This window comes from Myxocyprinus asiaticus, chromosome 25 (assembly GCF_019703515.2).
Source record: "Myxocyprinus asiaticus isolate MX2 ecotype Aquarium Trade chromosome 25, UBuf_Myxa_2, whole genome shotgun sequence".
In the NCBI taxonomy this organism is placed as follows: domain Eukaryota; kingdom Metazoa; phylum Chordata; class Actinopteri; order Cypriniformes; family Catostomidae; genus Myxocyprinus; species Myxocyprinus asiaticus.
The window spans coordinates 44431918-44450623 of record NC_059368.1 but is presented as its reverse complement, the minus strand read 5'-3'; the positions used below and the strand labels follow the sequence as shown (position 1 = coordinate 44450623).

Sequence of the window (18706 nt, the reverse complement as noted above, 5' to 3'; positions counted from 1 at the left end):
TCTGGGTGATGCACGTGTGCTATCAGGGTATTGATGTCTTTGAGATGTTTCTGATTTAGAATGTTCGTAAAAATGATCTTTTTAAGATGTTTAGCAGATGTATAGTAGAATGTGATGCTTTCCAGATGAAATGCTCTTAAACAGACATCTTCACCAGAAAACACATGTACATCTCATGTACATGCCCAACACAGGGGCAGTGGTGGCTCAGCAGTTAAGGCTCTGGGTTACTGATTAGAAGGTCAGGGGTTCAAGCCCCAGGTACCACTGTTGGGCCCTTGACCCTATCTGCTCCAGGGGTGCCATATCATGGCTGACCGTGCACTCTGACCCCAACTTAGCTGGGATATGTGAAAAAGAATTTCACTGTATATGTGCAAATGTATAATGTGTGATAAATAAATATAATTAATTAAATTAATCACCAAGTCTAAGTACATTTAATCTGGAAAGCACTGCAATCTAATAAACATCTTAAAAAGATCAGATTTACAAACATTCTAAATCAGAAACATCTCAAAGACATCTGCTGAATGTCTTATTGACATCCAAGACATACTCATCTAATTGCACATGAAAAAAAAAAACAATGAAAAAATGTCCTCCAGATGTAAACACACATCAAATAGACATCTGGAAAGACATCTGCTGAATGTCTTACTGACATCCAAGAGAAAACGTCTTATAGACGTATTGCAGATGAGAAAACCTAAAAAAATACATCTTCCTGATGTAAAGACACATCAAATAGACATCTGGGTGATGCTGGGTCTTTATGAAATACCAAATTTGTTGTTTTTTTAATAAATATATTAGAGGGGAAATTATAATGCACGGGTGTGGGATGGGATAATCCTAATAGAGAAATTAGGGAAAGGATCACAAAGTTTAAAGCTCTTATAGTTTACCCTTTTAAATGGGAATTGCTGTTTTTAAGCATTGTTTTTCATTAAAATCCTCACAGGCGTCGTAAAAGTTCCCCTAAACATCGCTTGACCTGGGATATATAATTTTTCCCCTGTACGCTCTCCCCGAGTTCCTGCCCTGTGTGGACCCGTGATCAACTGCAAATCCCCGCCACTGTTAAAACGTCCCTTTTTCAGGACACTGTATTTTAAAGATAATTTTGTAAAAATCCAAATATCTTTACAGATCTTTATTGTAAAGGGTTTAAACAATGTGTTCCATGCTTGTTCAATGAACCATAAACAATTAATGAACTTGCACCTGTGGAACGGTCGTTAAGACACTAACAGCTTACAGACGGTAGGCAATTAAGGTCACAGTTATATAAACTTAGGACACTAAAGAGACCTTTCTACTGACTCTGAAATACACCAAAAGAAAGATGCCCAGGGTCCCTGCTCATCTGCATGAACGTGCTTTAGTCATGCTGCATGAAGGCATGAGGACTGCAAATGTGGCCAGAGGGCAATAAATTGCAATGTCCATACTGTGAGACGCTTAAGAAAGCGCTACAGAGAGACAGGAAGGACAGCTGATCGTCCTCGCAGTGGCAGACCACGTGTAACAACACCTGCACAGGATCGGTACATCTGAATATCACACCTGTGGGACGGGTACAGGATGGCAATAACAACTGCCTGGCACAGACTGTCCACAGTAGGCTGAGAGATTATTCCATTTCTGTTAGCCACATGTCTGTGAAACTTGTTCAGTTTATGTCTTAGTTGTTGAATCGTTTTATATTCATACAAATATTTACACATGTTAAGTTTGCTGAAAATAAAGCAGTTGAAATTAAGAGGACTTTTCTTTTTTATGCTGAGTTTATATAGATCAGTGGTCCCCGCCAGGGGCGGTTCTAGGGTCAGCGGACATCCGGGGCTTAGCCCACAGACATCAATGTATGCATCATAATACGCACTTTAAAATATGTTTAAAAGATACATTGGCAAAGAGTCAATTCTTAAATTAAGTTAAGGACTTTCAATATTGTTAAAGAATACAAAACATAAAAGAATGCCTGAGCATGAAATGAGTTGGATTGAAAACATTTCAGATCTCCCAACTGCTTTATTCCACCACTATAGACAATCTTCCGCAATCCTCCTTAATACTGACCAATGCTATTATCGTTTTTAATCAAACTCATTGAACGCAGGCTATGTTTAAAACCTACAAATCCAGAGCTATGACACCAAGCTGTTATTCCTATTAGGAACCTGCCTACAGAACATCCACAAATTATTTCATATTCATCAGCAAAAATGCATGATCACAAAATGAGAATACCAGACTTTCCTAAACATTAGATTAACAAACAAAAGTACAGCACAGGTCACGTTTAACGTGTTAAATAATTTTGTTTAAGGTTTAACATGTTAAATCTGCAGCCATTGATGACAGGAAAGTCAGTCCATTCCTCTTTCATATTACTGGATGTTGACAGTGAATCCAAACTTCTTTCCAAGTACTGAATTTTTAGAAGCAATTTTTGAGAAAATAAATAAATGCATAAATTAATAAAGATTATCTATAAGTAAAGATTCCTTACCCATTCGTCAATCACATAATTTTATCTCATCTATTCTTAGTATACACAAGCACGTAAATATATAACACACACACGTTGAGCCAACTTTAATCAGGGCTCGAGTTGAGGGGGGTGCGAGGGGATGGCATCCCCCTTGTTGCAAGAAATACCAAAAAGCATCCCCCTTGTAAAACCAGCATCCCCCCTTACCATCCCCTTTAGATCAATTGTGTCATGTATTACTTAGAGCTAATCATGCAAGTAAAATATTTCATATTTAATTTTAATACGTTTGATAAATAACATACTTTAATAATGGCAATCAGCCAGTCAGAATTAGATTTCGACCTGTGTGAGGTTGCCAGATTTCTGTCAGTGAAATCCTCTAATCAGACACTTGTACAGTTTGGATCTATGCTGCCAGGTTGACGCGTTAGTCCCGTAATCTGGCAACCTTGAGCGCGCTAGCTCTATCTCCACTGTGATAAAAGATGCCGGTTTTCTGAAAATACTGGCAGGTATGTCGGAGATTGCGACGGTTTGATTTGTCCTTCCTAGTGTTCACATGACGCCACAAGTTTTCAAATGTTTAATGCACTTTCAAACATGGTCAAGTAGTAGTTTGGAGTAGAAAAAATGTGTGTCTGCAGTGGGCGAGTGATCTAGAAAAAAAAACTTTTTCATGATCATAAGGTGGATTCTTTTCACGAAATGAATCATAAAATACAATAACAGAGGGTAACAGGTGCATATTATGGCCATGTGTCCTAAGGGTCAATGAAGTGATGCTCATTTTTGTCCTGATCTATTCAATTAAAAATACATAAAAAATGCAATTCACAAAAAACATTTACTTGAATTGACCTCTTCTATGATGAACATTTTTCAATTGCTGAGTTTAAATTCTTATTGATATTTTTTTCTGGGGCTTAAAGTAAAAAATTTGATGTTGCATCCACAGACAGAATCTGAAATGGCATGACTAGTGCAGAATAATATTTTATTGCAATTTCTTAAAAAATAAACTGTGAAACAATTGTTTTAAACTATGATTAATATTTTAAAATGCTTTTGTCCACCAAATCAAACTCTTTGGGTGTAACCAACATGTAGGTAACCATTTAGTTGTTTATGTTGACCATAAAAACTAAAAAAAATATATTGTTTTGTCAGTATTTAGTTTACTGAGATAAACATTAGTACTGAGACTGTTCAGTATAGATGGGCCACTTCTATTAAAATCAATGGGAGAAATTGGAGCGCCCAGCAGTCAACGGATGTAGAAAGGAAGATGCTTAAAATACATCTGATATTTATTTTGACATGTTTATGAAAAGGCACATTTTATTCATGTGGTGTAACCCTGAGAACATTTTTTGATATTTTTGACTCATAATTTCATAATATAAAAATATTTCCTTGAAAAATTTGTTTGAAAATTTTTTGTAAATGAATGAATAAGTTGTTTATACTCTCATGTATTCAAGGTGCAAAGAAAATATTATAATACTTTTTACTTAATGGTTACACCACATGACAATTTGCAAGTTTGATTATTATTATTATAATTTATTTATTTAAAAAAAAAATTTTTAAGAAAATGCTATAAAGGTTTTTAAAAAATGTATGAAACCAAATTGGACAAAGATTACATTTCTGAGAATATAACATAAATGTTTAAAACGGATAGATTTTTAAAAGGTTTCTCATTTTAATTTTGGGTGTAATTTGTCAGACCCATAAGAAATAAATAATAAAAAAAAAAAAAAAAAAAAATTACGGAGAAAAGTCTTGCACACACAACACTATACATCCAAGCCTGTTATATGAAATGAGAAACACATGCGGATATCACGGAAACGGAACGTTCATATAATCGGTGTGTGGGTGGGTGTTTTGGGAAGACTGCTGATGCGCGAGGACTAGTCAGAAACTTCGCTAGCTTTTCTTCCTCGAAGAAAGTTTTTTTTTTTTTTTTTTTTTTTAAATAACACAAAAATGCAAATAATATAATGATGAAATCTATAGTTGTCTCTTACAGTTACAAGGCTGTTAAGGGACAAATAGTTAGCCTCATTTGACAGTGCAATTAATAAGTAGTAGTTACACATACCTTAAGAAGATAGCAGAATGCATCTTTCTGTTGAAGTGCTGATGTTGACTGAGGCTGTTTTACTACTACTTTTTTTAAATGTCCATTTCAATATTCTAATAAATCTCCTCATCAAGACAAGTGCACGCCTACGAACCATTTGTCTCTAAAGCATCCAATCTCATTGGCTGGATCCAATGCATCTTCTTATCAACGATTGGCCAGTTTACTTGTCAATCAGTACTTTTTGTCTGATTGGGCTGTTCTTGTCAACAGTGAATGATGACACTGTTTGATGCGCAGCGAGCAGAATAGCGGTTCTAATAAGGATTTTTTTTTTTTTTTACTGCGCGTATGAAAACTCGGTGATTAGTTCAGTGTTATAAAAACATCCGGGGCTTAAGCCCAGTAGGCTCACCCTTAAGGCCGCGCCTGGTCCCCGCCCTGTGTGGGATCAACTGCAAGCCCCCGCCACTGTTATATATAAATATAGCTCAGTGGTCCTCGCCCTGTGTGGGCCAGTCCGTGATCAACTGCGTCAGAAACCCCGTCGATGCGCGCGCACGAGACTGTAGATAGAGAGACCGCGCGTGAACGTTGCTGCCCGCCATTTTACATTATTGGGAATCAAGCGGAGCTCTGCCGGGGAGTCATTTACCCACCCCTGTACATCAATACCAACCGACCCGAACAGACCAGCAAAACATCGCCAGGTAACCGTGCGCCCGCTATGAGGTGACTTTAATGGCGTTATAAACGCAGCGAATGGCTTTATTTTACCGGTGTTTGGAAACAATGTGAGGAGCGCGCGGGGGAGGGGTGCATCGGACACGTTCAGCACACAGCGGTGTGAGATCAGGCCTACAGCTCATTTTAAGCACCACAGTGTGTTATGTGTGTTTTTATGGCAAATTACAGTGTGTGAATGCATGAACGCAGAGCAGGTGTGTGTTTTATGCTGGTGGGTTATGCTAATGCCGCACAGACTGGAGACATGCGCCAACGCAATTCACGTGCGCAATCTTTTTGTTTATTTCTGCATATATGGTTTATTTATAAAGTAAAAATTGGGATATGTAGCATAGACTTGCAACTGTGTTTAAGATAAATATGTCCGGTTTTTAGCTGGGCCTAAGGCTCATGTTCACACGCGCGCGCCTCTAGACACCGGTGTGTGTGTGTGTGTGTGTGTGTGTGTGTGTGTGTGTGTGGCGAGAACAAACACTAACCGACCGTGCAGATAATGTTGTGATATCAGTTCAGCCAGCAGCATGGACGTGCACGCACTGATTTCGAGGAGTATCAGAAAGAGCTTTATTGCCAAGTATGCTTACACATAGAAGGAATTTGTCTTGGTGACAGGAGCTTCCAGTGTACAACCACACAAAAACAGCAGCAAGACATAGATAATAAAAAAAAAATAATGAAACACATACGTACAGACACACATACATACACACAGGTAGTGCAAATCTAATACAATCTGTTATGTACAGTGTAAATACAAATCTGTTATGTACAGTGCAAATGTTTTTTGGGTATAACAGATGTACAGTGTTTTATAATGGTTATGAAGGCAGGTTGGGTTAGCGAGAGGTAGATGCATTACACATGGACTTGAGATCACGTTGAAAACGCAGGCTGATTGGTTTGGGAGAAACTAAACCCGAAGAATAAGAGTATTGTGTCTGTAGGTGTTGTGATTGCTATAATGGTATGAGCATGAAAAGGGTTATAACATCTCATTATCATTGCTATCAGCATTTTTCTGATTTTTAGGTTACAGTGCTGAACCCTGTAGATAAAATTGAACACCCAAGTGATTTGTCTGCTGTCTCTATCAAAACCTGGAATAATTTGGCTCATTGCATTTGAACAGATTTCTGGAGACATGGCCACAGAACATATTAATGGGAATGGTACTGAAGAACCAATGGACACGTCTGCTGCAGTTACCCATTCTGAACACTTCAACACTTTATTAGAAGCTGGTTTACCACAAAAAGTTGCTGAAAAGCTAGATGAAATTTACGTAGCAGGTAAGCCAAAACTTGGACCTTCCAAATTGACTCGTGCTTCTGTATCCCATTCAGTGCATGTTGTGTGATATCTGTCTTTCTTGAGTAGGGAATTGGAACGCAACGAGCAACTTTGTGTGGTTTCACCACAAAATGGGTACTGCAGCGTTAAACGATGCTGAATTGGAACAGCACACCGGACCGCAATAATAAAGGCTGAATTGAGCGTGTCTGGTCCGATCTGGAGAGAAGAGCCATTTAGGGGGATTAGCTCTCCGTTGTAAAAGGGGGGTGATGGGGAGGGGGCTGTCCTGGGGGAAACGCGGGCAAGCTGGGCATATGCCAGGACAATAGAGGCAGCTGTCTGGAGCAGAGACAGGTGATGTCCCCCACGGTTTATCACTAACAGATGCTGATTATAAAGAGGGGCCGGGTGCACTTAAGATAATCATTATTAGTTATTTTACTGAGGATTAGACGATGATATTCAGGGCGAATTTAGGCAGTGCATTAGTTAGGCTTATCATGAAGATTCCAGTGATTGCAGATACTTTTTATTTATTTATTTATTTATTTATTTTTTTTATTATTTTTTTTTTTAAACAGGTTACCAGGAGAGGGAATATGCCCTTTTAATGAATGTCTTCATTTTACAATAGACCTGTCAAGTACGTCAGATAGAATGAGTTGATTTTACTGGTAACAGCATAGTTGTTATATATTATTTTTAATTAGTGTTTGAAATAAGTGACAATAAAAATGCAGCTTAAAATCATTAATAATTATTATTATTTTTTTTTTCTGCCACTGAAAAAATCAGGGAATTTTTTTTATTTTATATTTTATTTTTATTATATTGATTTGCCTTGGAAAATCAGTAGTAGGGCTGTCACAATTATGAAATTTGGCTGACAAATAATTGTCAAACAAATTATTGCGACTGATGATTAATTGTCTTGTTAAGGGCTTTCACGATTAATTGTCATATTTAAGATGTGCTTTTTTTTTTCTGAATGTGTGCTTGATACACCAAGTAATTTACTTATTTAACTTCAAATATATATTTATCAAAAAATAAAATGGGAATGAACTATGATTTCCTTAAGGCTTTAAAAATGTATGAATGACTTTTTTTTTTTTTTTTTTTTTTTTTATAAATATCTAAATATATTTATAAATACTTTAAAATATGTCTCTCTTTGGTCAGCTTCAGTTTTGGTCAATTTTACATTTACACTTGTGTTTTGAACTCGTATATTATATTTTAAATAAAAAAAATAATTTGTATTTTATTTATAGAATATTTTAATTATATTATGCAATAGTAAAAAAAAAAAATCATAATTTCTTCACTTTCACATGTTATTTTAATGCTCTGATTTAACCCACAAGCCCTTATTTGTCATGAAGCAAAACATTTGAGATTTCGTTTAATCATTTAATGAGTAATTGTGCGTCTCTGTCACTGCACGTATGAACCACAAACATTTGCAATTACACGATCGTTTGAAGTGAAACCAGAGTGCATTGCTTTTACTATTGGGGCTTTTCCACTGCACGATACAGCTCGACTCTGCTCGCTTTTTGGGGGTTTTCCACTGTGGATGGTACCTGGTACTTTTTTTTAGTACCACCTCGGTCGAGGTTCCATGCGACCCGAGCGGATACTAAATGTGACGTCAAAACCCTGCAGATCACTGATTGGTCGGAGAGAATCGTCACTACCAGCGTCATGGGACATCAACCCGCTAGTTTTAAAGTTAGCAACAGCGACAGCAATATCGTTTGTTCACATGACTTTCGAATTGTAAAAAGAAATGGCTGTGTGCAAAACCACGCTGTGGTCAATAAACGAGGTGCAGATGTTCCTCTCGTTAGCGACGAACGATGCGAAATGAAAAAGTTTTGGGCATGTTTTGCCCATTTTTACTGCTGATAGAAACCATTACTCTGGTGTTTACACTTGCATTCTCATAAGATCCATTCTTTATTATTATTAACATTATTATTATTATTATATCCCCTTACCCTACAGTAATATATAGGCTAATAGTAATATTTTTCTGTAATAATTGAGCGTGCAGAATTGCTATTCAGTCTCCGGCGTCTATTTTGAAGGAAGCCTAATTATTTTATCAAGCCTTTTATTTTGAATGTAGACAGTGTTGTTTCTGTGTGTTACCAGCAGAGCTGACTGTGCCATTTTGTGCTCCTTCCATACAATGAGAGAACGAGAAATGCTCTCATCTCTTACTCACTCCACACAGCCCCGGTGCCATGGGGTTACTTCAGATTTGTTACACACTTGTTATGGCCAAATATATAGGCAAATGTGCAACTGAAGTAAATGCGTAGCGCTTTAAAATAATGTTAGCGACATGCACGAGCCAAACTAGGAGCTCAGCTGTTCTGTATAAAACTTACATTATCAAAGCACGAGACGGAATTAATGTGCATCGAGCACAGAACGCCGTAACATAATCCTCGTGTGCCGCACATACAAGACTCATAAACATCTGTGGTGCGGTTCTGTATTTCAGCACATGCTCGAGAAACAGTGGTCAGTAGCGAACTCCTGAAGAGAGAGTGATTGGACAGAGATAAAAATGGACTAGGAAAGAGCTTGTGATTTGGTCTGTCATCCGTAGACACAGGCTATAATGAAAATGAACAACAGTTTGCAACTTTACCTGGCTGATAACTTCTGCTAGCTCACTAATATCACAGACGATTCTGCTTAATTAACCGTGAGGGGCAGAAATCGTGATCACGATTGAAATACGATTAATTGTGCAGCCCTTCAAAAAAAGGTTGAAATATTTTGCATAAAATAAAATGTAACCCTACATTTAGGATAGTTAAGATTTTGCATTGTGACATTTATAGGACACTTAAATGTTACCCCCATTTCTCATTACCATAATGCATCTGGACATTTTACTTTTACTATTCCCATTGTTTTCAATTATGAATTTCATTACCATAAGGTTGCAAAGTGATACTTGTATTATTGCAATCAGCAAAAAAATGAAAAGCAGTACCAAGAGAGAACTACAATGATATATAAATCATTACAATTTAATACAATTTATACAATGTTATAAAAATGTTCTATATTTATATTGACTTCAGTTTCTATGTGTAAAATATTTGTTTCTTTAGATTTGAGTAAAATAGGACCTGGATATTTCTTGATGGGTTTTGTGTGAATTGCTCAAACATGTATACTAATGTTTCTAAATCCTCAAGTAATTGTGAATGACTGTAAAAGTCATGGAAATTCATTTATCAAAAGGTCTTTTTGTTGTTTTAAAGTAGATGTCGTTTATGAATACGGTTTAATTCCTTGTCCAAATGATGATACTCTTGAACTCTCTCTCTGAGAAACTTCAGTTACTCTGATGTACTACAAGAATCTGATTGGACACAGGTTATGAAGAGTCCCTGCATTTTGTGATGTCACTTGGCTATTAATAAACACAGAGATCTCTCTTGCCCTCAGGCCTTGTAGCGCACAGTGACCTGGATGAGAGGGCCATCGAAGCGCTGAAAGAGTTCAATGAGGAAGGTGCGCTACAAGTCCTTGTACAGTTCAAAGAGAGTGATCTATCCCATGTGCAAGTAAGTGCACTCACGGTATTGTGTACGAGCGAATGCAGTGAAATGTGAGAGGTTTTAACAAGTTGTGTGCTCTTTCTTTTGTAACCCAGAACAAAAGTGCCTTTCTCTGTGGTGTGATGAAGACCTACAGACAGAGAGAGAAACAGGGGAGCAAAGTTCTAGATTCCACTAAAGGACCAGATGAGGCAAAAATTAAAGTACGTACAAACTGAACTACCAGTACTGCATTTTTGGATGGTAACACATTTACAATGGTCTTTAAAGAAGATATTTTTCCCCAAACCTGTTGTGGTTTGTTATTAGCTGTAATGCAGTTGTTATTTAGTTTATTTGCCAATTTGGGCTTGATTTTGGGCAGTAAATAGACTCCAGGTTGTGTTGGTAACATTTGTTTTTGCTTACAGATTTTGCTTGATAGAACCGGCTACACGTTAGATGTCACTACAGGTCAGCGCAAGTATGGTGGTCCTCCACCAGAATCCGTCTACACGGGTGTTCAGCCAACAATCGGAACGGAGGTAATTCACATCAGAGCAGCGCATGTCATTCAATAAAACACTGGATTAAAAGATGAATGAAATGGAGCCATTACAGCTTTAAATGTTACATCAGATGTCTGTAACAGATTGTTGTCTGAATGGTGAATTATGTACACTATTCTGGAGTAACTTTGTTATGCTGACAGTTTACTGCTAAGATCTGACTCAACAGCCTCTCAGAGATTCAACATTTGGAAACCACCTGGCTGCTGTAAATCCAGTAGTCACTGCTCCAAAAAAAAGTCACCTAAAATTTGCTATGTTGACAAATGTAGTATATGCTTAACTAATAAAAAGCACATTTTACTGGCAAAATTGTTCATATGTTGCCATCCCAACTATTTTCAGTCACCATTTTGACACTTCTGAGGCATCCACTCCTGAGCCATCTGTTTAGATTGAGAGCTTGAAGATAAAGGAAGTTCTTGAATTAATAACGCAGCCTCTGGTGTGTTAGTATGGCTGTAAACACTAGTCGTCAGGTTACAGACTGATCTGTCAGGCACTGTCGTTGATGTTTCCACACTCTGTCCTGCAGATCTTTGTTGGGAAGATCCCAAGGGACTTGTTTGAGGACGAGTTGGTGCCTCTGTTTGAGAAGGCAGGGCCCATCTGGGACCTGCGTCTGATGATGGATCCACTGAGCGGCCTGAACAGGGGTTATGCTTTCCTCACTTTCTGCACTAAAGAAGCTGCACAGGAGGCTGTCAAGCTAGTAAGACCGTTTCTGGAACTGAAGTGCATGCATGGCTTGATTGCACATTTGTTCTTTAAACATCAGAACAAGACTTCAAAATCAGAACCTAGTTCCAAGTCATTTTTACTTAATTACATTGTTGCATTTTAGCATCATCTACAGACAGCACTGCAAATTCAATAAGGGTTAAAATCATCTGTTGTTTCTCTTCCCAGTGTAACAATCATGAAATTCGCCCCGGCAAACATATTGGCGTGTGTATATCAGTCGCAAACAACAGACTCTTTGTTGGCTCCATTCCCAAGAGTAAGACAAAAGAACAGCTTGTTGAAGAGTTTTCCAAAGTCACAGGTAAGCTTTGGCTAATGCAGCATTTTTCAGTGTCGTCTTTTTATTCTTTTAATTATTTAAATCGTTTTCTTAAAGGAATAGCTCACCCGAAAAATTAATATCCTCATGATTTACTCGCTCTCTCGCCATCTCAGATGTCTTCTGCTGAACACAAATGAACATTTTTAGAAGAATATTTCAGCTCTGTAGGTCCAAACAGTTCAAGTGAGTGGTAAAGTTCTGGTCACCATTCATTTGCATTGATTGGACCTACTGAGCAAAAAGATTCTTAAAAGAATCTTCATTTGTGTTCAGTAGAAGAAAGTCATACACATCTGGGATGGCATGAAGGTGAGTAAATGAGAGAATTTTCAATTTTGGGTGAACTATCACTTTAAGACGATGACTCTACCTGACTCAAGTCATCTCCTCAGTAGTGCATCTCTTTTCAGTAGAAACTGGCTTGACAAATAATAGATGTTACCTTATTTTCTGTAAGTGATGATAAATGTTTCTCTTCTCATCAGAGGGTCTTACGGATGTCATCATTTATCATCAGCCGGATGATAAGAAAAAGAACAGGGGCTTCTGTTTTGTAGAGTATGAGGACCACAAAATGGCAGCGCAGGCTCGCCGGAGGCTCATGAGCGGGAAGGTGAAGGTCTGGGGGAATGTGGTCACAGTTGAGTGGGCCGACCCTATCGAAGACCCTGACCCAGAGGTCATGGCAAAGGTCAGGATGTTACCCACCCACTGCGCGAAAAATGTATTTTTTTTATTTATTTTTTTTATCTTTTATATCTTAGACCAGTTTAACTGAATTTAACACCTGATAATGACACATTTGAATGCACTTTTTGCTTTAAACTACAACCTGTAACTATTGTGAACTAGAACAGTTGGTTTTGTGACAGTTTTTTTTTGTTTATTGTATTTATAATTAATCCGTTGGATTAATTCTATTGATTGAAATAACATGATTAAATCAGACGGCAATCAGGCTGTCCGAATTATGAATTCTGGGCACTGTTCTGGAGTAACTTTGTTACGCTGACGGTTTACTTCTAAGATCTGACTCGCTAGCCTAACTCCACACTAGCTTTGCTCTCATGACTGATGTACTTTTCAGTTTCGGATGCACTATTGATCTGATTGAAATCAGGTTTATATTGGGTCTAAATATGCACGGCACTCACAATCTCATCTCCATCTGTGCATGTAGGTGAAAGTGTTGTTCGTCAGGAACCTGGCGAACAGTGTAACGGAGGAAATACTTGAAAAAACATTCGGTCAGTTTGGCAAACTGGAGCGAGTGAAGAAGCTAAAAGACTACGCCTTCATTAACTTCGACGAAAGAGATGGTGCGGTCAAGGTAAGATTTCTGTTGATTTGACACCGATAATAAATCTTAGGTTGAACGATAATGACCATAGTGTGTTCTGTATGTTCACAGGCACTGGCAGAAATGAATGGTAAAGATTTGGAAGGAGAGCACATCGAGATTGTGTTTGCTAAGCCACCCGACCAGAAACGGAAAGAGAGGAAGGCGCAGCGTCACGCAGCCAAGACTCAAATGTGAGTTTTATGAATTGACATGCATGCAATGATTTCTTGTGGTTCAAAGGTGACTGACCAACCAGTGTAGTGGGGTCCCCCACCACCCCCTGCTACATATTAGAAATAACTAATAATCGTTTATGTAGAACTGTGGTAATTTTGCTCGTTAACATGCTTATGCTCTTTTCTTCCAGGTATGATGATTACTACTACTATGGCCCTCCTCAAATGCCCCCTCCCGCCAGGGGCCGCGGCAGGGGTGCTAGTCGTGGGGGTTACTCATACCCGCCCGACTACTACGCCTACGAAGATTACTATGATTATTATGGCTATGATTACCATAACTACAGGGGTGGCTATGACGACCCATACTTCGGCTACGATGATTTCCAGGCTCCCACTCGAGGCCGAGGGGGGCACGGCGGGGCCAGAGGTGGGCCGTCTCCCGCGCGGGGCAGAGGGTCCAGCAATCCAAGGGGCAGGGCGGGCTTCCCACAGCGCGGCGCAGGCGGTCCGGGAGTGAGCAGAGGCCCACGCGGAGGAGCCAGAGGCGGGGTTCTGCCGAGAGGGCGCGGGGTACGTGGTGCTCGGGGTGGACGCGGTGGAAATGTAGGAGGCAAGCGCAAAGCCGATGGCTACAACCAGCCAGATTCCAAACGGCGCCAGACCATTAATCAGAACTGGGGCTCGCAACCTATTGCACAGCAACCCTTGCAAGGTGGCGATCATTCTGGTAACTATGGTTACAAATCTGCCAACCAGGAGTTTTATCAGGATTCTTTTGGGCACCAGTGGAAGTAGAGAACGTAGGGCTTTTTTTTTTTTTTCTTTTTTTTTTTTTTAAATAAAAACCCTTTTATAGAGACTTGATTGGCCCTAAAAAAAAAAATCCATTAATGGTTGCCTCACTTTTCCTGGCGGGTTTTTTGTATATATTTTAAGAATCCGCTTGGACTCAATCAATAGTCACACTCCCACCTGCTTCTGCCGAACTGATTATGTTTTATGTTTTGTTTGGAAGTCGTTTATTACTTTTTAAAATCGGGATTAAAAATTTTAAATTTGCAATTCTGTGCTCAACCTGTCTATTTGGCTATATAGTACCATGTATGTTCATAGGAATTTTGCTCTCCATGTCTTAAGTAGGTAACAGCAACAAAAGGACAAAAGTAAAAAAAAAAAAAACGAAACAAAAAACTGTCTCCTAAACTGTATACAACAAAAAGAAAAAAAGGAAATTGCTATTTGTATGTTACAAAAGATAATGCTAGTAAAATAGCTTGTTTTTGGGGAAAACCTTTAAGAAAAAAAAAAGGATGTTTGATCCTTATTTTTGGCTTTACGTTTTGGCTTGTATTCTTTGCTGTTTGTCTGCTTGAATAAACATACACGCAACAGTGTACAAAAACTCAAATTGTGTTTCAAATTCATGTTTCGGCAAATTCTCTCTTCAAATTGCCTACAAATTTATGGCTCCTTGTGGAAGAAAAGGACTAAAGGTTTGCCTGTTAGACATGTGCTGCTACCTCACTCTGCATGCCTTTAAATCACCATGTTCAAGTCCACATCCTCTCTCCACTCAAGCTTTGTGTAAACGCATACCCCATTTCACAGAATCGCCTCCAACGGAGAGGCTTTTCTCTAACAATGCACTGCCATTTCAATTTTTGGGAACCTTCTCTCCCGGATCCCTGTTTTGGATTCGCTGGGTTTTCGTTTGAAAAACTCCACCGGACAAGAGTCTGAACGCAATAAAAGCCACAAAGCACAATTTGACCGAAAGCGGCTTGTCCTGATGAGGCTATCTCTGCCCTTGCACGTTTGTTACAAATTTGAGCAACGGTGGGAAAAAATACCATGCATGAATTTGTCTTTTGCTTTAAGCACACTTTTCTTCCTGTTTCTTATCCCTATAAACGATCATAACCATTTCCCACCCTTTCAAACCACCTAATTCCTGTCGCTTAGAGCCAGATCAGTTGTGCTTGTTTCTCTCTCAGGCTTCTCACAGTTGTGCATGCCAAACCGTAGGGTGTTGATAGTTTCTACTGAATGCATTTTTTTTTTTTTTTCGTCTTACATCCTTGCAGTCTCTTCTCGTTTTTGTCCTTTGTGCTTTTCTTTTCATTTTGTGTTGTATTTGTTGTTAATGCTCCTCTAATTTGTGTTCCTTTTGTTACCTGGCTAGCAGGGGAAAGGGGTCGAGGCTGGTCCTGACATGTCCCAGTGAAGACTGACTAGCTCAGTGGGGCCACGCCAGGTGCTGCCAGTGGATGTGATGATGGTAAGGTCCGTTTGATGGTCCACCTCAGTTCCTGCCTTACAGAAGCATCTCTTCTCCCTGTCTGCCTCCCAAGATTGCCATAGACGCAAAGTTATGATTAGACATATTTGCACTCTGTGTGTGTATTTTCTTTTTTTGTATTTAATTTTGCTTTATAGAAATGTCCCAGAACTCTTATGTTATGAGAGAATATGCCATTTCCAGTTACTTCTGGAGGTCGAGCGAGCCCAAAGGATGTTGTCCTTAACATTAAATGTATATTGCACTTTGTAGATTTTTGTGGCTTGGACGAGCTTGATGCTGTTGTATATTTTGGTGCATTTTTTTTAATGGCAACTTATCATGGGATGAACATGTTAAGCTTGTATCAAGTCTTGCATTTTATTTTATTTTTAGTTGTTTCAACCTGGCACAATCAGCCAGGCATTCCAGGTAAAATGGTTGCTTTTGGAACCTTTGTTTGGTTTGTTTCTTCAGTTAAATGCTTTAATTTTTAGTTATTTTTAAAGGGTCGGTTAACTACCTCATCGTGGAGGCTGAAACTGCCCTATCTGTACTGTACATACGGAGACTTTTAATGGAAGCAGGGCTTTTTATACTCAACTTATGCACACGGGCAACAGCAGAGCCAATGTACTTTTGTAATGATGTTGAACAGTCAGACTGGGCATGTGAATGACACTTATGACGAGTCTAAAGAAGCCTTGCCTTCATCCAGTCTGAGCTAAGCAAGCCACCTGCTTCTGAGGATGTAGTTACTGGTTAGGAGGATGTAATGTTTTTATAAAGGTTTGAACTTTTAAGCTTGAGCCATGTTTCTCTGATCCCCTCCAATTGAACCACATTTACAGCTTTTTAATAATATGCAGTCCATGCTGATGGCTGCTTGACCCGATTGAAACCAACATCACCCTGTTTGTAAACTGTCACCTTAACATAAACGATTTGCCACCATTTGTAAAGGTAAGTTAAGAGATTTGACCATGCACATCAGTGAGAATTGTGTTCTCTCAGACAACCAATCAGATTTCAGATCTAATCAGGTTTCAGATCTAAGAGAACTGAAATGCCAAGTGCTTCCTTGTTCTTCTCAGGCAGTAAGGGTGGAGATCAGGTTCAATATTGTTTTGCTCCATCTATGGCACCGGTCATGAATCAGACCGGGTTGGATGGCGAGAGTGGTTCTGTTTCTGCCAATTTGCCGTTATTCAGTCTGTAATGAGAGCTGTGCTCCGTAAGGAAGGACAGGGATTGTGATGTCATTTAACTGGGCATGCCATAGCTGCCTTTTCATCACATTTACTGTGATGGGTTAAGATGCATCATTTTGGGCATGTTATCTGTAACTTTATATTCTGTCTCTTACTCATACAGGGTTTATACCTTTCTAAAGGGATTCTGACAATTTGTTTCCATTTCTTTATCTTTGACAATATTGACTGGATTTTGAACATGACTGACTACACCATTAGTTCTGTATCACAGTCAAACCATTTTAATGAAAAAATGTTTTGTTTTAAATAAATTACTGGTGCATAAGTGTTTTTGCATTCCTGCAAATAAATTTTGTAAAAGTAAATTGTGGAGTTTTGTTTAATTCTCTAGGTCTCCTGAGTGCTTTCACTGTTTAAAGAAACTTGAATGTGTGGATCTCTCTTGGTTATAAAATGTGAATACGTGACTTGAGTGTTGATTGTAGGAAATGCTTAAAAGCATGTAAGGAATTATTTAATGAAATTGAAATGGACAGAGAAATAAGTCAGTAAATTAGCCCAGTGCAAGAATGGCACTCATTGTGTTCTCACATATTTCCCTACTCTAATAGTCATATTTTTATTTAAATGTCTATGAATAATGGGTGACAAAAATAGGTATTTATAATTAATTGTTGGAGATGCCTAATATAAATGACCAGTGTTTTTATCTGTATACCATCAGATATTTTAAACCCAGGTTGGGTTGCGCGGTGTACCGGTACTAACGAAATATTGCGGCGATAAAAACATTTAAATGGTGTTGTTGCTAATTTCAGTATCATGTTACAGTATGTTGCCATTAGAAAAATCTTATGAGATGTGAAAGTTTTGAGATTAAATCGTTGACCATTTGAAGGAAAAAAAAATTCTAGATATGGCCAAGTGTGATCATTTAAACAGCAGAAGGGAGTCATTTAAATAAATAATATACAGTACCATTCGCTGCGTGCTACAAAATGAACGAGAGGTGCCGCTCTGCTCTATATACTTCACAGACACACGCACGCATGCGCGGACACACAAACGTAACACACTACTGGTGCTTGATTTTCATGCACTGTTTTTAGTGTTTAAAAGGTTGTTAACACTCAAATCTCCTTCTCCGGTGCAGCTCGGAGATTTTAGCTCGCGAGTGGTGACGGAAGTATAACAGCATTAATGGGAAGCTTGATTCAATTAACCCGTCAAAAAAATAAAATAAAAAAAGAACTCGAACGTCTGTCAAAATAAAAGACTAAAATGAAAGCTCTATTTATGCCTGAAAATTGAAGACAGAAAAATGTAACTAGTGTATAAAAATGTAATATTCAAAAAGTAGTAATAACACTAACAGTAGTATAATATTAAATGGTTGTATTATGATTCTTATCATCTGTAAGCAATTTCACAAAAGTGTACTCAATATCAACATGTTGTGATTCAGCCATAGCAGCCGTGTGTCTGAGGTAATCAGGTTTTTTCATTAATGTTTCCATCAATACTGTAAAGCTCTGTTGTGCAGCAAAAAAAAAATAAAAAACGTGACAATTTTGTTTGAGTTGGTCCCCCTTCAGTGTTTCATCATTTGTCCAGGGTTGTCAGAAGTTTCAATGGGGGAAGCACAAGGAAAATCTAGGTGGGCGATCCCCTCCTTAGACCCCACGGTGGACCCTTATGTCTGTGGTTTTGTCTTCTTGGTCATCTTTTACGTCCTCGGCTTCATTTCTGTCATTTTAGTCTTTTACTTAATATTTCAGCCTATTTAATTGTATTAAAGAGCCCCGCATGTTTGCTTTAAGACTAAAATGTTCATTTATTACGCAAAAGAAAAAGCGG

The 18706-nt window shown here is 38.4% G+C and overlaps 1 protein-coding gene and 1 long non-coding RNA gene across 8 annotated transcripts in view; one reads left to right on the top strand and one right to left on the bottom strand.

Annotated features, from left to right (window-relative positions):
• Positions 1 to 4740, bottom strand: part of LOC127415895 (uncharacterized) — a 48271-nt gene extending 43531 nt beyond the window's left edge. Inside the window, exon 1 of the long non-coding RNA XR_007893012.1 lies at positions 4611 to 4740. This is a non-coding gene — a long non-coding RNA (uncharacterized LOC127415895). The remainder of the gene's footprint in view (positions 1 to 4610) is intronic.
• A 404-nt stretch (positions 4741 to 5144) lies between these two features.
• Positions 5145 to 17214, top strand: LOC127415811 (heterogeneous nuclear ribonucleoprotein Q-like). 7 transcript variants are annotated; one of them, XM_051654778.1, is made up of 12 exons: positions 5145 to 5302; positions 6469 to 6628; positions 10110 to 10228; positions 10318 to 10425; positions 10633 to 10746; positions 11306 to 11482; positions 11680 to 11815; positions 12322 to 12527; positions 13017 to 13166; positions 13248 to 13369; positions 13546 to 13927; positions 15543 to 17214. In XM_051654778.1, the coding sequence occupies exons 2-12, from the start codon at positions 6481 to 6483 to the stop codon at positions 15579 to 15581; spliced, it is 1701 nt and encodes a 566-aa protein (XP_051510738.1). In that variant the 5' UTR covers positions 5145 to 5302; positions 6469 to 6480; the 3' UTR covers positions 15582 to 17214. The 7 variants fall into 7 exon arrangements, with proteins under 7 accessions (XP_051510738.1, XP_051510737.1, XP_051510735.1 ...); XM_051654777.1 differs by having other exon boundaries at positions 15540 to 17214; XM_051654775.1 differs by having other exon boundaries at positions 13546 to 14069.
• The last annotated feature ends 1492 nt before the right edge of the window (positions 17215 to 18706 follow it).